Here is a 26,564-nt window from a genome sequence, read left to right on the forward strand (position 1 = left end):
TGATCACATCCATGATGAGTATGATGCACATCTTGCCTCCTTGTTGCAAGATACAGCAGAAGACACTCCCCCTTCATCCTCTCTTCCAACAGAGCCTTGTTCATGAAGTTTTTATTTGCTTCACTGAGAGGATGGTTTGGGGGGGAAGGTTGCAATCCCCTATGCTCCTGTCACCCCACAGACCCCCAAAGCTTGAACCCTGTTGACATCTGACTCACCCTGTCCACTTTTGGATGTACTATATCAGCATCAGATCAGCACTGCCTCTCTGTCATCCCACCTTGGCCTAGAAGCAATCTCTTTGAGATGTGACATGCACAGCCTCCCCCTAATGCAATTCCAGTGTGCTTTCCCAGTTCCTGACATTACTTGACTCCTTTGACATTGTGACTGTCTTTGACTCACCTATTGCCAATACTTACCAATCTTTTGACTTTGCTTACTGATCCTTCACCTTTTGGCTTGCTAATCCTTACCAATGCTTACCAATGCTTTCCAAGATGATTACCCATCACTTACATTCCTTACTCATCAGTTACCAATCACTTACCAAGTGTTTGCACCTTGTTTTCCATGGGCAACACCCCTGTACTGTATATAAATCACTGTACTTAGATAGCAAAAAAAAGAAGACATCAGAGAGCCCCTCTTGCTCACATTTTATCATCACTCAGTAATTCATTCAGCAGCTTTGATAGTTGAGACTCTATTAAGGGTCTAACTGTTGTCTACTTTGCTTATCCTTGTCTATCATCAATATACTTTGCTCCAAGCCCTCCCTGAGCTCAGTGCAGCTTAGGACATTGAATTAAGTTGTCATCCATCCTTCTGTAGGCTGACAGCAGTCTACCCTACCACATTCTCTCACATTCCTGCTTCTTCTTCATCAGGAGCACCCCCATCCCTCAGCACTCATCTTTGAGTGTTGTAGCTCACAACAACCCTCCCAAAGAACAGGTTCTACCATCTAGGTACTGCATAGGCACACCACCACACACTCTTTTTGTCTTTTGTGTTGGTTTTGGTTGGTTTTCACCACTGAACCACACTTTGACTCACAGCACAGGGTTGCAATTCACTGGCAAGGTCATTGCAATGCCCTTCACAATAGTGGCTGCTACCAATTCTGCCTCTCATCTCCCTTTCCACTCACTTTTCTCCCTGTACTAACTGCCTTTTTTCTTCAGGACCACATTCCTTTCATTTACCAACAATATGCCTCCCAAAAAGCAAACTGTTTCATGTGAATCATGTGGGAAATCATTCAAGTCAACTGGAATAGGTCCTCATTGCAAATCATGTCTCAGGCAAATCCACAAAACACATGAAGATTCTGCTCATTTTGACTTGCTTCATCAACAAGGTGCACCTGGTTTCTACTGGCTGAATTTCCTGATTTATTGTTGGGGATCTGTTCTGGCACAGGTGAACATTCACAAGGATGACTTGCCATTGATAATGATCTGGAATCAGCAACTGGATCCTCCACTGTGGTGAACATGGGACCAGCACCTGGTAAGTATCCTGTTACCCTTCAGATTGCATTCTCACAACTGTTCACAGAGTCTGCAGCATTATGGCCCATGGTTGTGGATTTTGAGTCAGCAGCTAGTGTTGTGGGTGCAGATGACCTGGTGGATGGCACATGTCAACGTTCAGTTTGTATCATTCATATTGATTCACTGTGCAGCTGTTGAACCTGAGGCTGATATCAATGTTGATGATATCCAAGTCAAATACCACCTGAATGCTGGAAAGCCAACTGTAATGGTGCCATTTACTGAGTTCAGTCAAGGCTATGCACCCAAATCATACACCCCTGATCCCTGCACAGCTCCATGGTGTCCATTTCACACTCATCTCGATTTCAACCTTTCAGAATTCATCCATGGGGCCACCCTCAACAGGGAGCAAATTAATTTTATCCTCAAGCTTTCAAGATGTTTTCATACTGAGGAGTGCACCCTAGAAACTTACAATGATCTTGAGAGTACTTGGTGGGCTGCTTCCCATTGCATGATGACAGTATGCATTGTTAACTTACTATTACTGCCAACACTAATCACACACTAGTCCAGTTTCAGGAAAGTGTAATAAGTGCACCATTTGTGGGTAAGACGATGGAGTTTGAAGTGCACTATCAGTCACTGTGGGATTGGGCTTCTGATCTTTTGAAGGATACCAGTGTGGGGCTGTATTTTGTATTTGATGCTCAGCGCCTATCAAATTTTGATGGCTCCTCATTTTTTCATTTCATTGATGAACCATGGATAGCTGACAATTTTTGGAATGTACAAGTATGTTGTTAGTCTTAAGTCTGTATCTTCAACAATTGCTTTTTCCTTTTTTCAGAGTGACTTTCCACCTGATGGCAAGGTTCTGGCATTCATCTTGTACACTGATAAAGCCAAACTATTGTCATTTGGTCAACAAAAAGGGTATCCAGTTGTTGTGCAACTTGCTAACCTCCCCACTTGGATCTGGAACAGTGAAGGCTTAGGTGGTGGCCAGGTAGTTGGGTGGCTACTAATTGTACAGTACTTTTATTGATGGTGTCGAGCATACTTACTGATTTTTTGCACTTCTAGGTAAATGAAGACAAGAGGTATTCTGGAAAGACATCTTTTGCCAACTTCAAGAATCTCATTTGGCATGAATTGTTCAAGGAGATTCTGGACACCATTTCAGTCTACTTGAAAAATGGCTGTTGGGTAACATGTTGGGATGGTGTCCCACATCAACTTTTCCCTACCATACTAATTCTTTCTGCTGATTATGAAGAGCAGTGAGTGGTTAGGGTAGGTGAAATCATGCAACTGCAGACTGACTATCTCAACATTTAGAGCAGTCATGGCACTCATATGTGGTGTCATGTCACATCACCCTTGTCTGGTTTGTCTCATTCATCAGAATGAGATATCGAAATTCCCCATGAACTGTGAACTTTGTATGAGCAAGAATGCTTCCAAGACTTTACAGGAGGTGTGGTCCCAGAACCAAGTGGATGAAAAAGAACAAATTCTAATCAAGCAAGGACTACATGATGTAGATGTAAGTAACTTGCATCATTACCTTTACTATGGCCTGCTTCCTCTTCAGAGTGCCTTTCATGCAGTCACAAACATGGACATTTATCACACATTGTGTTGGGATTGTTTGGTGATCATCTGTGGGGAGAGCTTCTGAAGATCCTCAAGAAAATGGGTCATCAGACAATGGGAAAGGCTGAGTGAAAGTGAGTATCTTGTTGCTTGAAACAGGTTTGCTAACAATATACTAGTATCAATGCAATGGCCCACTGGCACAGTCTCAATCATTTTGAGGAAGCACTTTCAATTTCATATACAGACAGTCAGAAGCTTGAGGATCTTTCTAAGGTAATGTGGATATCCTGTCAAGCTTGGGTTCTGCTGATGTCTTCTGAACAGATAATCATATTTGCCTGTCATGACATCTAATATTGCTCTCATCAACATTGGCTGTACATGCTGCTCCTGCATTCAAAAGGGCACAAAGAAACAATCAGTGACTCCAGCACCCAGTCCCTGTGCTACCTGACCATGCTCCCAGCCTATCCACAATAATAATGAATCTCAATGGGTGCTCTCAATCTGCACTCACCAACCTCAATGACCCTGATGCTGAAGGTCATCAATGGACCATCGCAAGCACATCATCCCATTCAAGAGAAGGCAATAGTGATCTCGCAGAGGTATGTAATCATGTTTTTTCACAAAGAACTGTTCTTACTGACTACTTCACAGGTGCTAAGGTCCATCCAGCTGCAACTTGACATAGAAAAATCCCACAATTGGGAACTATTAGAGAAGAATGCTGTCCTAGAGGCAAACAAAACCCACCATTCTATGGAGGACATTCCTGCTGACGTGATTGTGTACAACAGCGAGATCAAGACACTGGGGAAAACATATGCTGTAATGATGGAAATGTTCTTGCCACAAACACCACTAACCAACACCATGTCGGAGCTGCCAAAGTCACCTTCCCCCATGTTTGCAACAGCTGAGCATTATGCTAGCAGGATGGTGGAGGAACAGGGTCTTGTCACTGAGCTCGATTCCATACTCCCAGAGCATCTGCATAGAATCAGAAACACCCATTTCTTCCTTGATGTTGTACATTCATGCCCACCATATGATCTTACTATGCTGATGATGTCCCAGTTTGCACAAGCAATGCAAAGTGGTCAGTCTGACATCCTCTACAAGCTATGTGACAATGCCCACAAAACCTTCGCTCTGCCGAAGAACCACTTCTCACCAAATGCATCTCATCTCAAAGTTCCTGAAATCACAAAGATGCTTGGAGTCAAGGACATAGGCACTCCAAACCAACATTTCACAATATGGTTCCCCTTTCTCTTCAAGGACATGAAGCTTGACGTGCATAAACTGTTCATGAACTGGAAACTGCTTGCTCAGGTGAGTCAAAACTACATTCCTTCAATTTTCCACTGACAAGGAATAGATTTTGAAAGGAGCACTATGGGGCAAGATGTCACTCACAGAAGGCTTTGTTCATCGTGGTGGACCAAAGATGAATGGGCAGAAGTGGCAGGTCATAGCAGTGACACCAGGATCTATTGCATGGGCTGCAACAATGGTGAGTAACTTACAGTGATGCTGTGTTACATGTTACTGATTTAATTCTTGTCATTACAGTGCATGTTTCTACTTTCTCCTGACAAGGAGTTCCCAGGGAATGGTTGTGGGGCTATCTCAAAAATCGATTACTATCAAGTGTTCTGTGCATATAAACAAGTGCTCATTACAAAGTGGACGGACCATCACATCCAGAAGATTGTCATGGAGATGAACCACTTTGTGTTTGGGAACCCTGGAGCAGCCATGAAGTCCAGGATGGGTGCAATGGAGGACTTTTCTGTGGAGATTGATGCTGTGATGGCAGCAATGGACTCTGCTGCACTATCAGAAGATGATGCAGACAAGATGGATAGTTCTGGTCTGTCCACCCCAGATTTGCTTTCAATCACTGACACAAACATTCCTGCTGCATCTGAATCCCATCAAATTGTAACATCTGTCCCAGTGCCTGTAACAACCCTCAGAACAAGCAACAACAATAGCACAGATCCATCAAGTACTGATACTTTGGAATTCAGTAGCATTAATCCAGTACAGAAGTCGAAAGGGCAATGCAGTAGAGGCAGACATGTTAAGTAGATTCACTTTGACCAGTCACTATTTTACTGTTAGGACTCATAACTAGATTACTATGTATCTTGTGACCCCATACTGAATACTAGCCTTCTCTTCCTTCATAGTGCTGCCCTAGTCACTGCCTGTCTCTGTACCTATGCTCCAAATGTTATCTGTATCCCATCTCTGCCTTGAGTGCTTCAACCCATTAGAGCCTTCAAAGCAATTTCCAAAAATTTGTCTAAGTCCAAAAAGTCTCCTTAAGAATCAGATTACAGTAATATGGCAGTGCCAAGAGTCTGGGCTATTTCTACATGGCACAGCTATTGTAATCGTCATCATAATAACATCGAAATAAGGGAGTGATGATACTATGTTCATAATATCAACCCCCCAACGACACTACATTTGGTATTGCCATTTGTATTGCTATTGCAATTGCAATGGTCATCGTAATTACCATTGTGACTATTATTACATAGAAAACTTTAATATCACAACAACATTTCAATTACAAGTTTAATTGCAGCCATTGCAATCGCTTGCAACCCATTGAAATAATTTTACAGATTTTCCGACAAAGGCCAAGTTGTCAGGTGCCCACAGGTCAATCTCACTTGTGCACCAACCTTGTTCTGTGAGTTCTGTCTGAACCATATCAGACAACTGGTCCAATCCCTCACAGTCCCAACATAAGCAGTCCCCACTTTTCAAGAACCTGCTGTGGTCCCATCCATTCTCGGCAGTCACTGTAAATTCAGGCATATATATGCATGAAAGCAGGGGTAGAGCGACGATACAGGCAGTGATATCTCGAGAGTGCAGGACACGACATTTGGTGTACATACAGTCGAATATCTAGCATTAAACGAGATAGTAATTTCCAGAAAACAAGTGCGACGACAATGCAATAATTCCTTTGTCAGGTCACGTCCGTGCTCCTCCCCCACCCCCACCGACTCTCCGATAAAATAATAAGTATGCACACCGATCGTCCCGCGCGTGCGTCCCAAATACATCTTCAGGGGACACGTCTGAAACAAGTTCATCATCTATCCTGATCCAGCCTTCGCGAGGCTTGGTAGGGTTCATGGCAATGTTGGGATGTAGAACGTCAAGGGTGTAGTGCCCCCCCGATGCGGATGTACCGTGGTGGTAGAGGACTGCGGGTATGATGCCATTGGTTGGATAACTCGGCACCTGTGCGGACTAAAAACCTACCTCCGAAAAGCTTGTACCGTGTTGTTTGAATCTTTCGTCCGGGCGCCATAACATCTGCACCGTCCCGTTGATGGGGAAAAAAATCACATGGGACACAAATGTCAGAGTGAAACACGACTAAAAAAATGTACGTACCACTGCCAACCTCAAGTTCTGCGTCAAACAACACCTGCTTCCCCACTTTCGCAGTACCACCCGCATTCGCATCGTACAAGAATCGTTTCAGATGAAGGACCAGAATTGGAGGTAACGTCTCGATTTGAACGATTTGCTTCGCATCGAGGACAGCACCTGGCTTTGTGACAGATGTCACTTGCACAGATTGTGGCGTTGAAATGCAGGAGAGGGCATCTTTGAGGGTGTGGACTTGGTCGCGCTGCTCGAGGTGTTCCGGTGGAATCACGAGGACATGAGTTGGTGACTGGAACTGGGATTGGGCTGTACAGAGACGCACCTGAATATCCAGTCGTAAGGATCTCCAATCCTCGAAGATGATCGAATCTTTTTGGTGCGGTACACGCAAAGTCGAACGAAACTTTCCACCGAATATCCTCGTAATCGGCGACTCTGTCGTGTTCACCTGGGTTGCAGGCGAAAGCGTTGTTGTCATTCTCCCTGATCAGAGGGGAGAGGAACGCACCGTCCTTGTAACCGCCGTTCGATTTTTCTTTCCAACCTCAAGCCACGGTCCATCCTCCGCCGCACTGCCATTTTGTTGTCTCTCCGAATATCCCGGATCATTCGCATTCTTGGACTGTAAAGACGCCGTGATAGATAAAAGCTCTTCCTCCAGTGTGTCTAAATAGAATCCTAGAAACTCTTCTGCGTCTTCTTGATGTCCGCCCTATACCAACGCAAAAGATATAGCAACGCGTGCGTCCTAAAATAAGAGTAACAGCACTCACCCGCATATGATCAAACCGCTTCTTCTCTTTCAATGCATCATAAACATACGCAGGAATGAATGATTCCATCACGTCATCTTCCTCCTCCCCATAAGCTGTCCTATCGACAGCCTTACCTTTACCTTCCGGCGCCGTCGCTTTCTTCTGCTTCGGAATAAACTCCCTAATGAACCGAACTGTGGTGTCTACTAACGGAGTCCGACTCTGCTCCCCACCCGTAACCGTATCCGGTGACTTGTCCATCACCTTGCCCAATTCGTAGAACAACCTCCAAAAGGGTGGACAATACACCAACACCTGCAGCACAGCATTTGCAAAACACATGTTCCCAGTATTCACGAGTCCTCGTGGATAAATCTTCATCAATGGTGAGTTCGAAGGACCAGACATCAACAGGGACAATAGCTCTGGTTTCTTATTGAGCGAGATGGAAGATGTGTTGGATGTCACTGAAGGAGTAGACGCGGGGATAGAAATCCCAACAACGGAAGATCTTGGTAGTGCGTTCGGCTTGGACGGCGTAAAATTGTCTCGACGGAGGAGAGATGCAAAGCTCGGACGCGGGCCGGTAGGAGGTTTTGAGGTCTGAGATGGAGTAGAAGGAGTAGACGAGGGAGCTGGAAGAGTTGGTTCGGGGATAGCATCAAGGACTGGATCGGAAGACAATGGTACTGAGTCGACTTGCGGAGTGGCTACATGCACGGACAGAGAGTCCTGCCCCATCTTGGTCGGGGGTGAGGTTATCGCAAGTGAGATGGATGTGTTCGTGGAAATAGGTGACGTGGGAACGGACGTGTTGACTGCAGAGGATGCCGCGGTCGTGGTCTCTGTGGCAGAGGCTGATGATATATCAACGGTTTCAGGTTTAGCGGTCTCCGTAATGGAAATGGATGACATATCAACGGGTTCAGGTTTAGCGGTCTCTGGAACGGAGGTTGATGACATATCAACATCTTCGGGTTGGGGCTCCACGGATGGTTGTTGAAGCGCTTCTCGAGGGAGTACCGGGAAAGGAGGAGAGGGGAGGTCTAGAGCTTTTCGTCTGATATGATCTGGAGGTCGCGCCCGTGGAGAAATAATGATGCCAGGTGCGCCCGACGGGTCAGTAGGTCGTCTTGACCAGATGACATACTCGGCCTCTTTAACGGGCACGAGGGGGGACAATGTAGCGGGTGAAGAAGCATGGGTGGACGACGGCAATACTGGGGAGGCAATAGCGCCTTGTGGCACAGCCGGGGACGGCGGTGGGGATACGGAGGGTGGTTGGGACGCTTCCAACTGGATATCTGATTTTTCTGGTGTTTCCTGTTTGGTGATGGTATCAGCAGGTTGGTCTGCATCAGGTTTTGGAGTCTCATCGTTGGGTGAGGGGAGTGCAGAGTCACCCTGCAGAGACGGCTGGTTGAATGCTGAGGAGAGCTGGGTGAGCATTGAGAGTTGTTTCGGTAGGGGAGAGAGAGGCTGCTGAGGTTGCCACGCAGGAGGGTAAGTGGCTGAAGGATGAGTGGCATATGTGGGTGAATAGGGAACAGACTGTGCATTTGAATGGGGGTACTTGTTGTGTGGATGCGAGTGAGGTGGCGGGTAATGAGGAGTATGGGAAGGATACGGATAATGGTGGTGAGGGGATGGACGATGATGGTAGTTCTGGTAATTTTGTCCGCCTCTCGGCGGAAGATACCCGCGGCCACGGGCCGAAGAGGAAGCATGCATTGGCTGACCGTGCCCGTTCACTGGAGGCATTGGGTATTGGTACTGGTACGGAGCGTGACCCGGCGGAGGTGCTGGACTATGAGTACCATAAGCATATGGAGGTGGATGGTGCTGGTGATAATTTGACGGGCCAGGGTGGTGATACGGTGGTTGCGGTGTCGCCATTTGTGAGAGCACTGTGCTAGGAATGCGAGACCGGGTTGGAAAGCCGGAGACGAGTGCGGAACCACACACTTACCAATCGAAAGGACTGGCTCAAGGAACGTGACCAAGCGATGAGCTCGTTAATCAGTGTTCTGTCGATAGGCTTGTCAGTCAAAAAAAAAGGAACATGAACAAGAAGACGAGAACTCGAGTGAGTGTACTGACCACCAAAGACAGATTAAGATGATTAGATGGGCAGTAACTCTGTGGGTTCTGGCGGGGAACAAAGGCAGTGGTCAGTCAATTCGGTCGGTCAGTTGTCTGCAGGTGGTCATTTGCAATGCAAAAGCAAAAGCAAGTCTCGGTAACAGAGTGTGTGTCCGTGTTTGGCCGCTTTCCAGAAACGATATCAACCCTAACCCTGAGCTCGGTCCGGCCAGTCCACGAGGACGAAGGCCAGCTGCTCTGGTGTACATACGTAGTAGTAGTACCCACTCATGAGCGAGGAGCACCCCCTCGTGTTGGAACTGACCAGTCTCCGTCAGACAGCAGCTCGGTTCCAGGTACGTGCTACCCACAGCTCTTCTCAGATTGCGTCAACTCCGACTCACCGCACGTCCCTCCCAGCACGAGGCCCATGCCGCTGCTATCCGATTACAACGACAAACACTTGAAACCACCCACGCTCGAGAATATGCCTCCGCCCTCGAGCAAGAGAACGAAAAATTACGACAGGAAGCTGCGTTTCTCCGCGCTAATTCACAACAGGTGACATCCCATCCCGCGGAGAGACATGTCCAAGAGCTCACGCTCGCTCTCCGACGCGTCTCGGAGAAAATGGATTTGATGGACAACACGCTCGTAGAACGGACAACTGAACTTACACATGCACGTAGTGATCTAACGAAAGCGAGACAAGTGGCTGAGGCAGCACACGAGCTCGCGTCTCGTATACACGCCCAACAAGAAGAGGGAAAGGCTCGAGAGAGGACACTAGAGATGAAAGCACGTGCATCAGAGGAAGAGCGTAAAATGGTCGACCTTGTCGTGCAGGAATACGCTGACCTCGTTCGTTCCCTCGAGGGTAGGAGGCACGCCAACCAGGCCCATCTCAACGGAACACCGTCCACAGACGGCCTTCACGGCAAGAAAGTTGCCTTACAGCAACTTATGGCAGAGTTTACCCAGGAGACTGATACCCTGCAAAACACAATCACGGAATTACGCAGACATACCTGTTTCCTGGAGACAGAACTCGATGCCGAGCGCCAGACTACAATGCACGACCGCCATCTCCTTGCACAAGCACAAGTGGAACTCGACAAACTCAAGCTCGACGACCAGACTGCAGCTAAAATGGTCACTCGCTACATGTCCGTCTATTCCTCTGTAGATCCTGCTCAACGATACCGCTCACTTCTTTCCCTAGGAAATTCTCCCAATCCTCTACAAATGCTCTGCAAAGCCAAATCACTGTCCTCAAAGCTCGTCATGCTGCCACAATCTCCACCCTTGAATTCCAACTTTCTCAAGCCGAGTTGTTGCTTGCATCCGAACGAAGACATCGGACACGTCTTCAAGATGCTCTTGACGAACTTTGCGAAGATTTTGCGCGTGAATCGTATGGTCGACGGCGCGAAATTGCACTGAGATTGGCAATGATGGCGAGGGAAGAGACCTTCGCTGAGTCGCTCAGACGCTGGGTTAGACGAGCGAGAGAATCGTACGAATGGTACTTTCACCGCCCCGACCTGCAAAATTCCGAACCAGATACTCTCAACGTAAACCCACAGGCAGTTGTGCACGACACCGATGTTCAGCAAGCTTTCCACCGCACGGTCAGCGACGCGGAATCCCTCTTATCTTCTCTAGACGACCAACTAGAGTTCTCGGATGGCAGCGCCTTATCTGGGGCACTAGCACATATCATAACAGCAAAAGAAGCGGTAGAGGCTCTCAGAGGCGAACTTCAAGACGAAGTGAACAGAAGAATCGAAGCCTTGCGAACGCTCGGTTCTGGTACAGGAGAGGAAGAGATTAGTAATCATTCATGGGTCAAGCTATCGAATACTCCGCCACTGGGTGACAACGAGGTGCGCGAAGCAGGGGTTGAGGGGGAAGGCTCTTCGTTACAGGATAGCCCAGTACCTGTAGTACGCACCTCGAAGGAGATTGCGAACGATGATCCGTTCAAGGTGGCATGTAAGCCAGTTTTGTCGCGCTTTAGCCGTGAATGTTTACCGTGGTACAGCGGACGATACCCCTCTAAGTATACCCGATGCTCTCAAGCTGGCGGAATCTATCGCACAGGATGACCAATGTCTGGTGTCCTCATCTTTGTTCGCCGCAGATCAGCTGCCCTCTCCGAAGCAGGCGAAATCACCAACCGTATCTGTGCTCGAGCTCCAGCCCGTGTCGCGTACCTTGCCCGCCAACGGCCGCAATGCCTTACGTACAACGCCCCTATCAACGGAATGCGTAGACGTCCCTTTGACGCCTACATCGGCTTCAAACAAACCGACTGAAGACCCTCTAACTGCCAGTTCTCAACATGAGGACCCCACACCACTGGAAAACCCTCTCCAAGTACCCCGAACTCTCGAATCCCCAATCGACACATCCCCGCCTCCGTCAGACGCTATCACCTCCCTCCTTCGCTCCTTAGACGAAGCGAAACATAGATATGATACCCTCCAGCACGCCTTTCGTGACTGTTCTTTGGCTCTCAAAGATCTCAAACGCACACTCACCTCCTCTTCACCTTCCTCCTCTTCACCATCCCGACAAACCCATGGACGTCTACTCACCGCACTCGCCCGCATAGATGACTACACGGAAGACGCACGTGTCGAATTAGAAATCCAAATCGCTGATGAACAGCTTATTGCAAAAGGTTTCGAGACGGTGTTATCCATCTCAGGCGCATTGACGGACCTCGACGAACGTGGTGAGATGGAGACGAATGCAAGGAGGTTCGTGGATGGGACGGACCATGCAGTTCGGAAAGCAGTGGAGAGGTTCGGAAGGAAGTTGGAGGATGTACAACATGATATCGCGATTCTTAAACGTGCCGTGCACGACGTTCCATCTTTTACAGATACCCACGAGTCTACACATGGAGCTGAAGATAATGCCAAAGGGGGATGGGGTTCTTGGACCGCTAGTTTACTAGGTGCATCTCCAAGTCCGTCCAGTTCAAACCAGCACGCTCCGACGTTTGGATCTGTCATGACCTCCCCTCGTCTACGACATGCCAGTTCGTTAAAACAGCTGCGCGAGACGCTATCAGAGACGAAAGATTTTCTTTTGCCGGGATTGGACTTCAGAATCCCGATGCCACGTCCAAACCATCCTATACCTATGGCTACCCATATGCCGAATTATGACGGACTCGGTTTAGGCGGTCCCCCACCTTCGGGCATTGTGCGTCCTCGTACGATGTCATCGATATATGGGCTCGGACTCGGTGCGAGGTCGTCGTCGGCCTCGGTCACTACGAGCGTCGGCGTCAGGATAAGTGGGATAGGGGTGTCGCCCCCTGCGTCCAAAAGTAAGAAAACTACTCCAACGATGACTCGTTTTGCGTCGTCGTCCCCACTTTCTGCTCGCACAGCGTCTGCAGTGATGCAAACAGGTCCGATGTTGAATCTGAGAGATGTAAGGGGGGACAGAGGAAGAGATGGAGATCTCGGAAGTGAGGGTGGGGGAGGGTCCCCTGTGGAAGGTGACGTACTGAATGATCAGAACGATGTAGAGTGAAATTCTGTAGGGCATCTTGTCTGGACGTCCTAGTCCCTTATTAGTCACTGTTAGCTACTACATATGTTAGACAGCATACCGGATATCGCGAAACATGTGAGTCACGTGCGGGCGGTACGGTGACCGCAATGATGATATGAAAACGCACATTCAACGTTTTCCAGCACCACAACATTCTTCAATCCGCCAACCCCTTTACCAAGTGAACTCAAGGATGTCCCCTCCAACCGTTGCTCACACCCAAACCCAGCAGCCTGGAAAGCGAAGCAACCGGGGACGTGGTGGGCGGAGGGGGTCCAAGGCGTCGCAGAGCCGACAAGATAAACCCGTAGCGACTCCCAACACTACTGTGGACGAGAGTATGTCATCGAATTCCGCAGAAGTTACCAAGGACACGCACGAAGCTAGTCAGGCAGAGGTGTCCGACGCAGCCGTCTGTTTTATCTGTGCAGAGCCCGTCAAGTACTACTCCGTCTCCGCATGCAACCATCGTACATGTCATGTTTGTGCGCTACGACTTAGAGCGCTTTACAAGAGACTCGACTGCACATTTTGCAAGGTCTGAAATGCAGGCTTATGTTGTGTTCGTCGAGCTGAATGTCGAACATTTACAATAGGAGCAACAAGTCACGGTCATATTCACCTCTTCTCCGCACGCATTGTTTTCCTCGTATACACCCAATGATATCCCGCATAAGGATTCCAAACTCTCTATACGCTTCGAGACCGTGGATATGATGGAAGAAACATTGGTTCTTCTTCGCTACAATTGTCCGGACCGCGATTGCGATTACACTGGGACTGGTTGGGGAGATCTAAAAATCCACGTACGTGCAACGCACGATAAAATGTTATGGTGAGCATGTCACAACGTTACCGCCGTCTGACGGTCTCATGCGAATGCACCAGTGACTTATGCTTGCGCTTCAAGAAAGTTTTTGCCCACGAGCATACCCTGTATCCACCGAACATTTTGCCTTTCCACCTCCCCTCGAAGTTGCACAGATCTCATAAGCAACAACAACCAAAGGAACCTGTAGAAGGTGGAATTCATCCTTTATGCGAGTTCTGTCGAGAGTGCTTCTTTAGCGATGACGAACTGTACGTCCACATGCGTGAGCGACACGAAGAGTGTTTCATATGCAAGCGCAATGAGATCCGAGATCAGTAGTGAGTATCAATTCTCCTCACTTTATCATCCCTGACAGACTCCTGTTTCGCGCAGTTTTCACAACTACGAATGCCTAGTGCGTGAATACGGCTTCGTCCGTTGAGATAAGGTCTTCACTACAGAGTTTAGGAGCAACACTTTGCCCAAGCGCATTTCGCATGTCCAAGTCCGATGTGCCAAGCGCAGAAGTTTGTCGTCTTCGGCTCCGTGCTGGATCTGAAGGCCCATCAAGTGGAGGTGCACGACGCTGAGATGAGTTCTCGTGACAGGAGAGATATTCGGCGGGTGCAAGCAGAATTCGCATTTGAGGACATCAGAGGCGAAAGAGGGAACCGTGCCACTCGAGAACGCGATCGGGAGCCTCCACCTGAGTCGAACCAATCATCCCCACGTGCATTAGGTGGTCGTCGAGGGGCTTTTGGTGGGCGTCTTACTGGTGGCAGTGCAGCTGAGTCGACTGGCGGAGTACCGTTCCTATTGAACGCACCCGGTCCATTTGTGCCAGGTCCGTCGACTGCACCTGAGGATGCTGCTTCCGAGGTGACTGAGTAAGTCTCTTACAATTACATCTGTGGATCCTTTACATCTCCCTCAGACGGTACGCTTCATTCCTGTCGCGAGTCCAAGCTGTCGCGCCGAATCCTGCAGGTGCAATTCCTGCTCTGAAGGCTGCGATACGTGGCTACCGCGTAAACGAATCGAGCGCCCGAGATCTCATATCTACCGTTTGGAACATACTCGGTAATGATTTGGACGGCACGGCAAGCATTGTCAATGGGATCGTCGATTTGTTAGACGAAGAAAGTAAAAAATCTGATTTGTTAGCGTCATGGAATGGCTTCAAAATCGAGGTGAGGCTTATCTACTTGACATGCAAGTCATAATCTCAAACGAAGCCAGCAACGCCAACATTTCCCTGAATTGGTGCCCACCTCTGTGGGCACCGCTTACGCAGGCGTTGCCAGCGGAAGAGTCATCAGCGCCAAAAAGGCTACGTCGCGCTCCTCCCGACAGACTTCTCGACAGGTCTGGGACCGTGTAGCGCAGGCAGCTAGTTCTTCAGCTCCCCGCATGAACTCACCCCTTCCGTCCAGAGCAGTGGCTGAACGATTTCCGGCGTTACCTCGTCCATCTACGGCTTCTGTAGCTCCGCAGCCCCAACCGCAGAGAGCGTCTACCTCTGCGTCGGGGGCGACCTACCACTCCCTACCCGTATCGCCATCTACAACACCGGGGGCATCTGCCGGACGTCGGAAACCACCTCCATCATATTCACTCGGCGCGTTTCCAGAGCTTCCGTCATCCACAAATACACGCCCCAGACCTCCGTTGGCCGGGAATCCTTCGCTGAGGAATATTATTGGCGACCCGTTGCCATCCGGTTCAGCGTGGGGAGCAGCCGCGCCCGATTCGACACCAAATAATAATGGTAACAGCGTCACAGAGATTACCCCAAGGTCAACGTTTGGACTTGGCAAAGAAGGCGAAGGGGGAAAGGGCAAGAAGGGGAAAGGGAAACAGCGGCAAACGCTTTTCACTTTTGGTTCATTCCCGACTTGACACAGCCTAGACGCCGAGGGATGAAGTGTAAAATTGATATACAATCGTATCATAGGCAGCCCCTACCTAGTCTTAGCATGCTCAATCTGATGTCGACCTACCTCAGAGAGAGCACTCGGGGGCAAGTAAGAGTACACTCTCCTGATACTCCCACTTAAGTAATCTAATTGGACGATATGCTTATTTTAATGGGTGAGATACCTCAAATATGTCATCTTGGACACATCTACCTCCCCCTACTCAAAGATTCCTCTCTGCAAACATCCCTCTCCATTGCTCAACTTATCGGTGCAGCAGTCCGCACCCACACCGCCGTCATCGAATGGTTCCCGTCCCAAGAACGCCAAAAAGAAATGAAAAATCGAAGAGGATGGGAGAAACATGACGTCGTCTACCAGGCTGCGTGGTAAACACGGAACTTAGGTCCCTCGTCACCTTATCGCTATGATCCAAAAAAAAGGATAGCAAGGTAAGCATATGTCAGGTCGTCGTGTAACCGGGATACAGACACAGGAGGCCGCTTTGTCTTCTGTGGGAGGACCAACGATGGACAATCCTTCCGTGGCAAAGACCTTGCCCAAAACATTGTTGGAAGGTATGTTTGGCGTCTACTCCTATGGTCATATTTTAACTTCAAGACGCTCGAAGCTCCTGTTCCTGCTCTTAAACTCGTTTTGGCACATGCCAAGAGTCGGGTGACGAGCGTACAACTAGCGGCTTCGTGATGATCAGTTTACTGCGTGTCTGTATGTCCATGCATTCACACTAGATCATATAGTGCTACTCATATTATCCGTGCTCAAGGCAACCACCACCCAGGACATTTGGACCACACAGCAGTCGTAACCTCTGTCTACGTTGTCAACCTCATCATTTCCTCGACGTCCGAGCAGCCGCAAAGCCAAGTCAAAGCATGCTATACGCTGAGTGAGTAGTTCTCGCACTGCCGGGCGTGTTCTGATGGCCCGTTTCCATACAAATCCACTTGTCAGGGATGAAATAGATTCTTGCGTCGAAGCAGCTGGCCAGGGCGTTCTAGTCAGTTTAGCATCTCTTGCCAAATCGATCACATCCGAGAAGACAATGACGGTTGGGTAGTCGACGCGCCCGATAGCAGGGTCAGCTAGGTGACAGTCACATCAGGTGTTCAAGGAAGACGAGGATGTGCATGTGATTGCTGCTTCGTCGGCGACGGCATGTAACCTCGTCGACGATTTCTTCCCTTTGCGTCTGTTGACGCAAGGTCGCTCAACGAGTTCGAGAGGAGATCGGAGAGGTAGAGAAGCGTAGTCCGGAGGGTGTACCACGTCACATTGATGGGGGTTGGGAAGCAGGGAAGAAAATGGAAGTGTCGTTTGGGGAGGTGCGAAGCTCTTGACTTCAGGCACAGCATAGTTGACAGACCCGATTTGTATGTCTGTCGCAGGGGGAAATTTTCCACGTTATCCCAATAGACCAGTTCTTCTTGACTCGTGTTACAGTACTCTTGCTGACATGCTTGAGCCTTGCACTTTGTGGCAGGCGGCGGCCTGAGAAGCATAATGTATTTACCGGCAGCCCTAATTGCGTTGCCCTGTGTCACACTTTGTGTTCCGGCGACTTTCGCGAGAGTCATTGTGAAACATACCGTCTCCCTCGAAGCCAGTGACATCGACGTCGCTTCCAGACCCTAGTTCGCAACTTGGTTGCCGGTAGGTGTGACTGTACCACCCGATAATCTACTGACTGCAAAGTTGTAGCCACCTTCTCCCTTGCCCTTGTGTCCCTCCCCTCGGCGATACATATTACAAAAGGGGGCGAGGGCAGCACCTCCAAGCTCATCGCATCCTCGACCAGTACAACCAAAGTGCTCACAATCCCATATGTATTTCCACCTCTTTTCTTTTCTCAGTTCATTGAGAGACATTTTCTGGCCACATATATGAGCGTCCATCATCAGTATCGTGCCTCTTCACCTCGTCGGCCAGGATACGGAGCAAATGGATGCGTTAGTTTATCTGGAAGATAGGGGAAATCGTCATTGCGGAGGCTAGTGATGGGCGCAGGAAGAGCGACTAAGGACAAGGGAGGCTGAAGGCGAGGTTCCAAAAACGCAAACCAATACCTTCGCTATTCACCACTTGTAACGCCCTGCATTCGATTAGTACCTTGCTTCGATGCCGAGCTTTAATGTGACCGGTTCTTTCTGTTTGCACAACACGACCACCGATGTGATAATAGTGTTAGTTGGACATAAAAAGCAGAACATATACTTTTCGCACCAGAAGAAAAGCTGGTTGCAATTCGGGATCAGAGTGGCGCAGCGCAGCGCTTGATTATCGAGTGTCAGGCCCAGTGAAAACTGGCTATGGCGGGGTGTGAGGTGAGGTGACAGGATGTGAAAGTAACGCGACAAATATGACATGGTCGATAATCAATATTACTCCTTCCTTTTTGGGCTATGTTGTGTGTTGCAATAGGTATGTTGGATGTATCTTTTACACTACGCACTGGACGTACACAGCGTTTCACACGGTTCCAGTCTCCTCAATGCCTGTGACAATGACTCCATACATATGTATCTGCAGCAGGTACAATTTTTGCGAGCCTCACCCAGTATTGAAGGTGCCTTTGTACCACCATTTTGCTGAGGCTGGGACCAAGGAAGAAAAAGAATGCCTTCGATCATCCCAAGTCAAACCCCACACATGCCATGGCTTGCATGCTCATTGCACAGCTGTTATCCAAGCAATGGCAAAAAGGCAACTCGAGACTATGGATAATGGACATTGTAAGTGTGCACACACTCAGGAAAATGTAAGTCAATCTATCTTTTATTCTGTAAAATACTCACTTTGAGATCAACCATAGGAATCAGCAGCTCCCGAGTTAGATGGACCTACAACACCTGTTGATCCATGTGCAGGTGCAGAGGAAGTAAGTAACCTCAGGCAACTGTAAACTTACATGGTCTAATTTCCAGTGTAGGAATTACCAGTTCCTGGATTGGATGGACCTGCAACACCTGTTGATCCATGTGCAGACAAAGTAAGTAACCTCAGGTTACTATAAACTTACATGTTCTAATCTCCAGTGCAGGAGTTACCAGCTCCTGGATTGGATGGACCTGCAACACCTGTTGATCCACATGTAGACAAAGTAAGTAACCTCAGGCAACTATAAACTTACACATTCTAATCTCCAGCACAGGAATTACCAGCTCCTGGGTTAGATCAAATGGTGGCATTTGCTGACATTCAGTATGAGTGGAGGACACATCCTATCATTGACATTGAAACTCTCACACAATCTGCCATACTTCTGTTATGTGCAATGGACCATGGAGCAGACCATCAGGAATCTTGGTGAACAGATTTGACAGCCCTCCAAGCCATATGCAAATCTCTCTTGCAAGGGCATTCACCAATGTCAAGTTAACTCACTCATCTCCATCATACCTGAGCTCAATGACTCAGTCAAAGGACTACCTTATGGCTCCCTTGATCTTCATGATGGCTTTGCTCTGTTTTGTAAACATTCCAAGACCTCAATCCTTCCCCACGGTGATGAAGGTGCTGCCATCATGCTATTTCTTGGGCCCAGACAACCTTTGCCATGTATCAAGAAGTGGGCCCAACTTCATTTCCAAATGGCCAGGTTGTGTGCTCAGCTTGGAGAGAGTCTTCAACCTCTGGAGCAACTTCATGTCTCATGCAATATAAAGGTAAGTACATCATCCTACCAAACCTGATCACAATGCTGACCAGCTCTTCATGTAGTGTCTTTGTGATGGTATCACCTGCTGTGCTGAAGTCCAATATTTTACTAGGCTACCAGTTCAAGCTGCAATGGCAACTGGACTTTCACTGATGTTGTGATCATTTGCTTGTATTCTGTGCCTGATGAAGACTTGCTGAAACTCTCAAATCATGTTCTTTTAGCTGCCTGACTGCTCAACACTATATCAGTAGTTCATGTCAAACAAATCAGCAGCATCATTGCAATAATCCCATGGCAAATGGTCTTGCCCTTGGGCACTGAAGAGCTGGTGTATTGTACAGTATGATGGAAAGGCCTGGATTTGATGTATCTGACTGGGGGGTTCCATATAGTGTGTATGTCAAAAGAGATGATGAAGATGATGTGCATGAGGATGTTGAGTAGTGGGTAAAGCATGATCTTGAATTATATTGTTTCACAATATGCATGTCTGTCATTTGAACTCAACCTTTTCATGATAGCATACAGATATTGAGAGTATTGACAGCAAGAACATACAAGTATGACAAAACAAATTGTAGGTATCATAAGGCTCAGGCTAGCCTATGGCACTTCCCCTCTCTCTCAGGCCTATCCTCATACCTTTCCATTGCTTCCCTCCTACACATGATTTTGATGGGGAGAATGGAGGGATTGAACAAACAAACATAGTACTTCCAAGGTCAGGACGGTGTGCCCTCCTCAGCCTGGGAATTTCCATTGTCCCAGGTGAGGACAGTGCAGGGCAACAGAGCTATGGTAGTGGACTGCCTGCCTCAATCAATATATTTGACTAGATTTCGAATAATCAACTTACAAACTTGTGTCACAATCAGAATCCTCCAACCTGACATGATGCTTGCTGGATTCTTCGAGCTTGGGAGTAATGGCCTGGTTGGCCTCATGCTTGGGTTCTTTGAGCTTCGAAGTGGTAAGGTCCTGGCTGGCCCCCTCCAACTTGATGGGATCCTTGATGTTCTCAAGCAGCATGAGTTGTGTGTAGGGTTCCTTGACATGAGGATGGTTGTATTTGTGGAATTCAGGGTGTTTGATGCACAACATGATTCTCTAATGTGTTCAATGAGATTAGCAAAGTCAAAAAGCAGATTGGGAAGAAAACTCACTTTAGTTCCAGGAGAAGGCATGTCCAATGAAAAGGTATACACATCCCAGTCAGAAGAAAGACCTTTGACATCAATGATGATGACATTACCAACCATTGTAATAGTTGGAGTGGGAGCAAATGTCAAATTAGTTGGTGGTGACATTTTGTTATGTTTAAGGTTACAAGGCACTCAGTAGCAGTTAATAAGGTATGGGAAAATAACCTTAGCCAAATATTCTGAGTTGCATCCTCCCCTGTCTCTATATTACCATGTACTCCCTCAATGCCAATGACTTGTGCTTCAGCTTCAACAACAGCTCATCATTCTCACCTCAGTCTGGTGACCCATTCTCAGCCCCAACAGGCAACTGCATTGATGATAATTCAATATTCTCTTCTTTGCAGCATAATGGTCCCAGTGTCCTACCCCCTCAACAAAAGCCATTTACACCATATTTGCCCCAGAGTCCAATTAATCAAGTGAACATAAGTATGGTGAATTAAAACTAGGTGCTTACTATGTTTTAGGGTGCATATATGCAGCAGGAGTTGTGCATCACATTTCTACAAGATTGTTGCAATGTGCTGGAATGGCATTTGGTCAAGGTAACCATGGAATGCAACACAATCAAGTAAGATATTAGTTTATAGACTGTCTATTGCTAATCATTACACAGGAACCTCTTTGACAAACTCACAAACATAGTCAATTTGGGAACATGCAATCCAAGTCTACTCAGGAGTAACTCACCTTTACAGCTTCTGATGACCACAGGTGAGAACCCCCCAATGTGCAACACACACCCAAAGGTGCAGTTCTGGACAAGAAAAGATTATGAAGACTGGTTGGACTCCCCAGAGGCTGGAGGGAGCAACTGTGGACTATATGCATATATCAAGGACAAAAATGGCAATGTTCCATCATCAGAAATGCTAACCAAGATTCAAAGAGCCCTACATGCAGGGTGGATCAAACTTACCCAGCACAAAATAGCACTGGATACCTGGGGTAGAGCGAGCACAACTGCACTCCAATTCATATGGGCACATATGGAGAAGGACTTCCCCCTGTTCAAGCTCGCAGAGAGTGGCTGGAAACTCGAGCATCTGTGTACGAAGACGTACTTGGCCCCCAGGCTGTCGCATACTCGATGAAGACCCCATATGCTCAGTCTATATGTCCACAGGAGGTGTGAGTGCAGTCAACTCCACGATATGCGCCAAAGCCGTTTCCTTATCGGCATGCGCATATGTGTTCTTCGCTACATAGAAAATAGAGTTAGTCACCTATTCGATATTTCAATCGCCATTACGAACCGACAGCGAGTTCTACAGAGAGGTAACTCGGTCAGCAGGTCCACTTACATGCAATACACAGCATATCGGCCCCACCTTCTACAGGGCCTAATCTTCACAGATTCCGCGAATCGCTTGGGGTCTCCTCTCCGACGGCCATGTTTCTTCTTGTAAAACTCAACTACGAGCATGATTAGGATCTGGCTAAAAGGCATATTGGATAACGTACGCTTCTTCTTGATAAGCACTTCTGTGGGCATGTCCCTACCTCTTCGTTTATCTAAAACTGCCGGGAGTTTATCGAACAGTCTCTGAGCCTCATCCAATTGTCTGACGGACACATAGCACCCTGACAGAGGTTGCTCCTACTTAACATACAGTCAAATGGGACACACCAGCGGCAAGGAAGTGATACGTCGCGCGATTCCTGAAGTCCACTAAGTGGAGTCAAACTTGTGCTTAAGGGGGGTATAAGCAGCCCAACCCACCAACTATTCATCTTTGAGACATCCATAAACACTTGCGCACTCTCTTCATATCTTCTGCACTGAAACAGCGTCTATGCTAGCTCAATGACCAACCATTCGCCACCTACGACACACGGGGTGCGTCAGTCTTGGACGGATTCACTCAGTAAGAAGCAGTGCGACACATACCAGTTCGTCGACTTGCGGCAATGATCTTTGTTGTCGACCCTCCTGAAGTGTAACAATAGCTCCCTCCGAATCACCAGATATGCGTTGGATTCTGGCCTATGATGGTGTGTCCTATGATGAAAACAAACGATATCCATGAGATCGCTGACTAACTTTATTCAGCATGCACAAAGACAGCTTAGGATGTCGATGCAATAGCCTGGCATAACACGATCAGACTACCAGCTGAACGACACATACCTAAAAGAGATACATACCTCCTTACGATGCCCCTGCATTGATCCGTGACGTGCTGCTCATCTGCATGATATCCGGACGCGAGCAATAGGCTACCGTAGTATGTCGTCAACAGCAACCTAACATATGCACGCAGTCAATCCAAATGCAAATGACTTATAAGAACCATCGTCTCATAACCAGAGTCAGTTTTCCGTGCTTTCAGTGACACCTAAACCACATACGCTCCAATGGAGGCAAACTGAAGAGAGGTACTGACCCTGCAAACATGGCGTGCACGTCTGTGCGTGCAGCAGACACTGCAAGCGCGTTGAGTCCCAATTCCCTGTCATAGTTATACCCAAAAAATCTGGCCAGGTTCCTATGTATATGCCACAGCCAGAAGAGTTAGTGGGTCATTGGTCCAATTCATCCGATCTACTCAGCGCCCGCCAAAGTTGCCTCAACACAAATACGTACCTTATCTGCGCAGGCAGTGAAGACAAGGCTAGATTGAACAATCCGTACCCTGAGAAAGAATGGGAGATTCCTTAGAGAAAGAGGAATCTAAAACAAACAAGGAGATACCCACCAAACGCTACCCCTGGCAATATGAATTCTTCAACAGGTCCGTTAGCAGGATTGGTGACGGTACCGAGGACGGGCGTGGGAGTAGTCAGTGCACCGAGTCCTGACCACCGAGCGAATAATCTGGACGTCCGAACGGGGATAGCAGGGGTCGCCTCAGCATATTGTAAACGGGTCTCTGATGGCTGGCGAGATGCTGCAGGTGTTGGTTGGCTTGGTGTCGCATATCCATCTAGCTCGGTGGGGTATAGCATTTTGAACCACCTAGTGGCCCGGTAAGCATCTTACGGAGATCGACCAAGTCGGAAAGACTTGCTTTTTGAACTTTGAGCGTGCGCTAAAAGAAAGGCAGTGTGCAAGAATAAGAGGGAGGGAAGACAAGCAAGGTAAGAAGGGCTTGCCTGTTGATCTCATACCTAGACGGATTTCAGTGTGAGCCGTGTGGTGCGGGGGCAAAGAACGGAGACTGACAAACACTGTAAGTACCCTTTGTACGATTGGCTGTGTGCAGTGAACAAGTACATCAGTGAACTTGCCTGCTGGACGGGCGTGAGTGAAAAAAATACCACGTACGAGAGTGCGTGAACCAGCCCGAGGAAAATGATGATGCCGTTGTGGAGGATTTCCCATTCGATGCCCGGTTGGAAACGATGGCTCGGGGCAAATGATTTGGCAAGTTTCATGTGTTTCCTGGCGCTTTGTTCAGCGAGGGTCAAGTAAGTACTCCACGAGTTCGGGCTTCACTGGGGGGTGAGTCCGAGTTCGCATCGGTCAGGGGGACATGCTAGACGAACATCCATTGACAATACAACTTTCAGGAGTGCACATACACCGCGTTCCATAAGGGTAAACGGTGAGTTCCCCAGCCCCTCGCGTGGCAAAGACGTTGAGAGCGGCCTCCACATCGTTTGCGAAGGCCAGGTCGAGGGCTCGCGTTGTGAGACGAAGCATCTCTTCAGTGTCCAGTGCATGGGCCATCTCTGTCTTGCATATAGCGGAAAGAACGAGGCGTGGAGAGATATGCAGAAAGTCGAAGATCTCGCTGTGGAAGAGAACTTTGCGTGGTCTCGCGCGTAGGCCATGTTTTTTCCCAGTGTTACACAGTGCAGTCCGTTAAACATGAAATGCAGCTCAACATAACCCTTTTATTGCAATACAACTGTCAGATCTTCGGGAACGGATTTTCGTCATTAGTAAATTCCAACAAGACCAGTACTGTTGTCGATGTACAAGGGACCTTGCTGTGACACTGACTCAAGCAGCTCAAGAACGCCGTCATCGGGAACCCGTCTGCAAAGTTATCGCTTGCCAGAGACTCTGCATTCATCCATCTGTATCGATACATTGCAAGATTTGTTGGCTGAAATGCTAATACACCCGCAGACTCGCCAGTTGTCTTAACCATCCCATAGCACCAAGCACTTGCGAAAGCTCAGGGCTCGCTAAGATGACATCCGCATCGAAGCTGTCCACATCATTTCATCCTTGGCATACGGTACATCCATCCTGTACCTACAGAACTTCTGAGGCTCATACCCACTTTCGTGTTCGACAGGTTCGGAAACAGCGCTATCCGGTCTACTCCGTGCCAACGCCCACCAAGAGGTCGTTCGTGCACTCGACGAGTCCGCATGCGTTAGGCACACCTCAATTGAAGGCGGCACTTTCAGGCGGCCTACGTGTGCTTGCGAGCTCGATGGCCGATGTCGTGGGTCCTTCACAGGGACCTATGGGCATGTATACATCAGAACATCGCGCGGAAGCCAAGGTCGCACTCAGCTTTCTCTTCGAAGTAGGTTGTTCGCCTATATGCACTGGTCGAGTGCGACCGCTGATGGAAAACTGGCACCATGGATCAGTATGAATGTCTTGACGTTTACCTCCCCCTACTCGAAGATTCCTCTCTATAAACATCCCTCTCCATTGCTCAACTTATCGGTGCAGCAGTCCGCACTGACACCCACCGCACCGCCATCATCGAATGGTTCCCGCCCCAAGAACGCCAAAAAAAATTAAAAAAATCGAAGAGGATGGGAGAAACATCATGTCATCAACCAGGCTACCTGGTAGACACGGAACTTGGGTCCTTCGTCACCTTATCGCTATGATCCAATAAAAAGGGTTGCAAGGAAAACATGTGTCAGGCTGCCGTGTAACCGGGATACAGACACAAGAAGCCGCTTTGTCTTCTGTGGGAGCACCGGTGATGGAAAATCCTTCCGTGGCAAACACCTTGGCCAAGACACTGTTGGAAGGTACGTTTGGCGCCTGCTCCTATGGTTGTGTTTTAACTTCACGATGCTCGAAGCTCCCGTTCCTGCTCTTAAACTTGTTTTGGCACATGTCAAGAGCCGGGTAACGAGCGTACAGCTGGCGGCTTCATGATGGTCAGTTTACTGCGTGTATGCATGTTCATGCATTCACACTAGGTCATTTAGTGCTACTCACATCATCCGTGCTCAAGGCATCCACCCTCCAGGTCATTCAGACCAAACAGCAGTCCTAACCTCTCTCCACGTTGTCAACCTCACCATTTCCTCGACGTCCGAGCAGCCGCAAAGCCAAATCAAAGCATGCTATGCGCTATGTGAGTAGCTCTCGTACCGCCTAGCGTGTTCTGATGGCCCGTTTTCTGTACAGATTCACTTGTCAAGAACGAAAAAAGATTTTTGCCTCGATGCAGCGGGCTAGGGGCGTACTAGCCAGTTTAGCATTTCTTGCTAAATCGATTACATCCGAGAAGACAGTGACCGTTGTGGAGTCGACGAGCCCGATAGCAGGGTCAGCTTGGTGGCGCCGCATCAGGTGTTCAAGAAGGAAGACGAGAATGTGCGTGTGATTGCTGCTTCGTTGGCGACGGCGTGTAACCTCGTCGACGATTTCTTCCCTTTGCTTCTGTTGACGAAAGATCGATCAATGAGTGCAAGAGGAGATCAGAGATGTAGAGAAGTGCACTCCGGAGGGTGTACCACGTCACGTTGATGGGGTTTGGGGAGCAGGGAAGAAAAACCAAGTGTCGTTTTGGGAGGTGTGAAGCTCTTGACTTCAGGCACAGCATAGTTGACAGACTCGATTAATGTCTGTCGCAGGCGGAAATTTCCACGTTATCCCTATAGACCAGTTCTTCTTGACTCGTGTTGCATACTCTTACCGACATACTTGAGCCTTGTACTTCGTGGCAGACGGCGGCCTGAGAAGCATAACGTATTCACCGGCAGCCCTGCGTTGCCCTGTGTCATACTTCGTGTTCCGGCGACTTTCGCGAGAATCATTGTGAAACATACCATCTCCCTTCAAGCCGGTGACGCCCGC

The 26,564-nt window shown here is 48.4% G+C and overlaps 9 protein-coding genes across 9 annotated transcripts; 7 read left to right on the plus strand and 2 right to left on the minus strand.

Moving 5' to 3' along the window:
• Positions 1-2,120: 2,120 nt before the first annotated feature.
• Positions 2,121-3,186, plus strand: F5J12DRAFT_727582 (uncharacterized protein; the record flags this gene model as incomplete). The annotated part of the gene is made up of 5 exons (XM_051741818.1): positions 2,121-2,297; positions 2,353-2,532; positions 2,589-2,785; positions 2,844-3,051; positions 3,100-3,186. The coding sequence occupies 5 exons, from the start codon at positions 2,121-2,123 to the stop codon at positions 3,184-3,186; spliced, it is 849 nt and encodes a 282-aa protein (XP_051595261.1).
• Positions 3,187-3,586: 400 nt separating this feature from the next.
• Positions 3,587-5,204, plus strand: F5J12DRAFT_897703 (uncharacterized protein; the record flags this gene model as incomplete). The annotated part of the gene is made up of 5 exons (XM_051748047.1): positions 3,587-3,712; positions 3,765-4,136; positions 4,185-4,442; positions 4,489-4,623; positions 4,683-5,204. The coding sequence occupies 5 exons, from the start codon at positions 3,587-3,589 to the stop codon at positions 5,202-5,204; spliced, it is 1,413 nt and encodes a 470-aa protein (XP_051595262.1).
• Positions 5,205-5,878: 674 nt separating this feature from the next.
• On the minus strand, positions 5,879-9,498 carry F5J12DRAFT_862832 (uncharacterized protein). The gene is made up of 8 exons (XM_051746942.1): positions 9,389-9,498; positions 9,258-9,315; positions 7,307-9,200; positions 7,042-7,245; positions 6,856-6,981; positions 6,537-6,777; positions 6,402-6,455; positions 5,879-6,343 (listed from the first exon to the last, which is right to left on the minus strand). Exons 3-8 carry the CDS (start codon positions 9,182-9,184, stop codon positions 6,108-6,110), a joined length of 2,739 nt encoding a protein of 912 aa, XP_051595263.1. The 5' UTR covers positions 9,185-9,200; positions 9,258-9,315; positions 9,389-9,498; the 3' UTR covers positions 5,879-6,107.
• Positions 9,499-9,605: 107 nt separating this feature from the next.
• Positions 9,606-13,005, plus strand: F5J12DRAFT_862838 (uncharacterized protein). Its single transcript, XM_051746943.1, has 4 exons — positions 9,606-9,726; positions 9,791-10,536; positions 10,593-11,365; positions 11,415-13,005. The coding sequence occupies exons 1-4, from the start codon at positions 9,661-9,663 to the stop codon at positions 12,920-12,922; spliced, it is 3,093 nt and encodes a 1,030-aa protein (XP_051595264.1). The 5' UTR covers positions 9,606-9,660; the 3' UTR covers positions 12,923-13,005.
• A 79-nt stretch (positions 13,006-13,084) lies between these two features.
• Positions 13,085-15,808, plus strand: F5J12DRAFT_862845 (uncharacterized protein). Its single transcript, XM_051746944.1, has 7 exons — positions 13,085-13,481; positions 13,540-13,778; positions 13,832-14,092; positions 14,148-14,169; positions 14,223-14,641; positions 14,689-14,944; positions 14,994-15,808. The coding sequence occupies exons 1-7, from the start codon at positions 13,137-13,139 to the stop codon at positions 15,651-15,653; spliced, it is 2,202 nt and encodes a 733-aa protein (XP_051595265.1). The 5' UTR covers positions 13,085-13,136; the 3' UTR covers positions 15,654-15,808.
• Positions 15,809-15,892: 84 nt separating this feature from the next.
• Positions 15,893-16,728, plus strand: F5J12DRAFT_475510 (uncharacterized protein). The gene is made up of 4 exons (XM_051739609.1): positions 15,893-16,248; positions 16,302-16,374; positions 16,432-16,580; positions 16,646-16,728. Exons 1-4 carry the CDS (start codon positions 16,131-16,133, stop codon positions 16,654-16,656), a joined length of 351 nt encoding a protein of 116 aa, XP_051595266.1. The 5' UTR covers positions 15,893-16,130; the 3' UTR covers positions 16,657-16,728.
• A 1,419-nt stretch (positions 16,729-18,147) lies between these two features.
• F5J12DRAFT_915714 (uncharacterized protein) lies at positions 18,148-19,001 on the plus strand (the record flags this gene model as incomplete). The annotated part of the gene is made up of 5 exons (XM_051749162.1): positions 18,148-18,449; positions 18,504-18,569; positions 18,621-18,680; positions 18,732-18,791; positions 18,843-19,001. Exons 1-5 carry the CDS (start codon positions 18,183-18,185, stop codon positions 18,999-19,001), a joined length of 612 nt encoding a protein of 203 aa, XP_051595267.1. The 5' UTR covers positions 18,148-18,182.
• A 2,668-nt stretch (positions 19,002-21,669) lies between these two features.
• F5J12DRAFT_727655 (uncharacterized protein) lies at positions 21,670-24,157 on the minus strand (the record flags this gene model as incomplete). The annotated part of the gene is made up of 14 exons (XM_051741822.1): positions 21,670-21,753; positions 21,873-21,973; positions 22,022-22,141; positions 22,188-22,219; positions 22,281-22,351; positions 22,443-22,544; positions 22,602-22,647; positions 22,706-22,804; positions 22,945-23,034; positions 23,133-23,193; positions 23,257-23,535; positions 23,728-23,753; positions 23,826-23,975; positions 23,997-24,157. 14 exons carry the CDS (start codon positions 24,155-24,157, stop codon positions 21,670-21,672), a joined length of 1,422 nt encoding a protein of 473 aa, XP_051595268.1.
• A 542-nt stretch (positions 24,158-24,699) lies between these two features.
• Positions 24,700-25,162, plus strand: F5J12DRAFT_897710 (uncharacterized protein; the record flags this gene model as incomplete). The annotated part of the gene is made up of 3 exons (XM_051748048.1): positions 24,700-24,747; positions 24,808-25,044; positions 25,112-25,162. The coding sequence occupies 3 exons, from the start codon at positions 24,700-24,702 to the stop codon at positions 25,160-25,162; spliced, it is 336 nt and encodes a 111-aa protein (XP_051595269.1).
• Positions 25,163-26,564: the final 1,402 nt, after the last annotated feature.

This window comes from Pisolithus orientalis (assembly GCF_024613125.1).
Source record: "Pisolithus orientalis strain OTSU chromosome Unknown F5J12scaffold_58, whole genome shotgun sequence".
In the NCBI taxonomy this organism is placed as follows: domain Eukaryota; kingdom Fungi; phylum Basidiomycota; class Agaricomycetes; order Boletales; family Pisolithaceae; genus Pisolithus; species Pisolithus orientalis.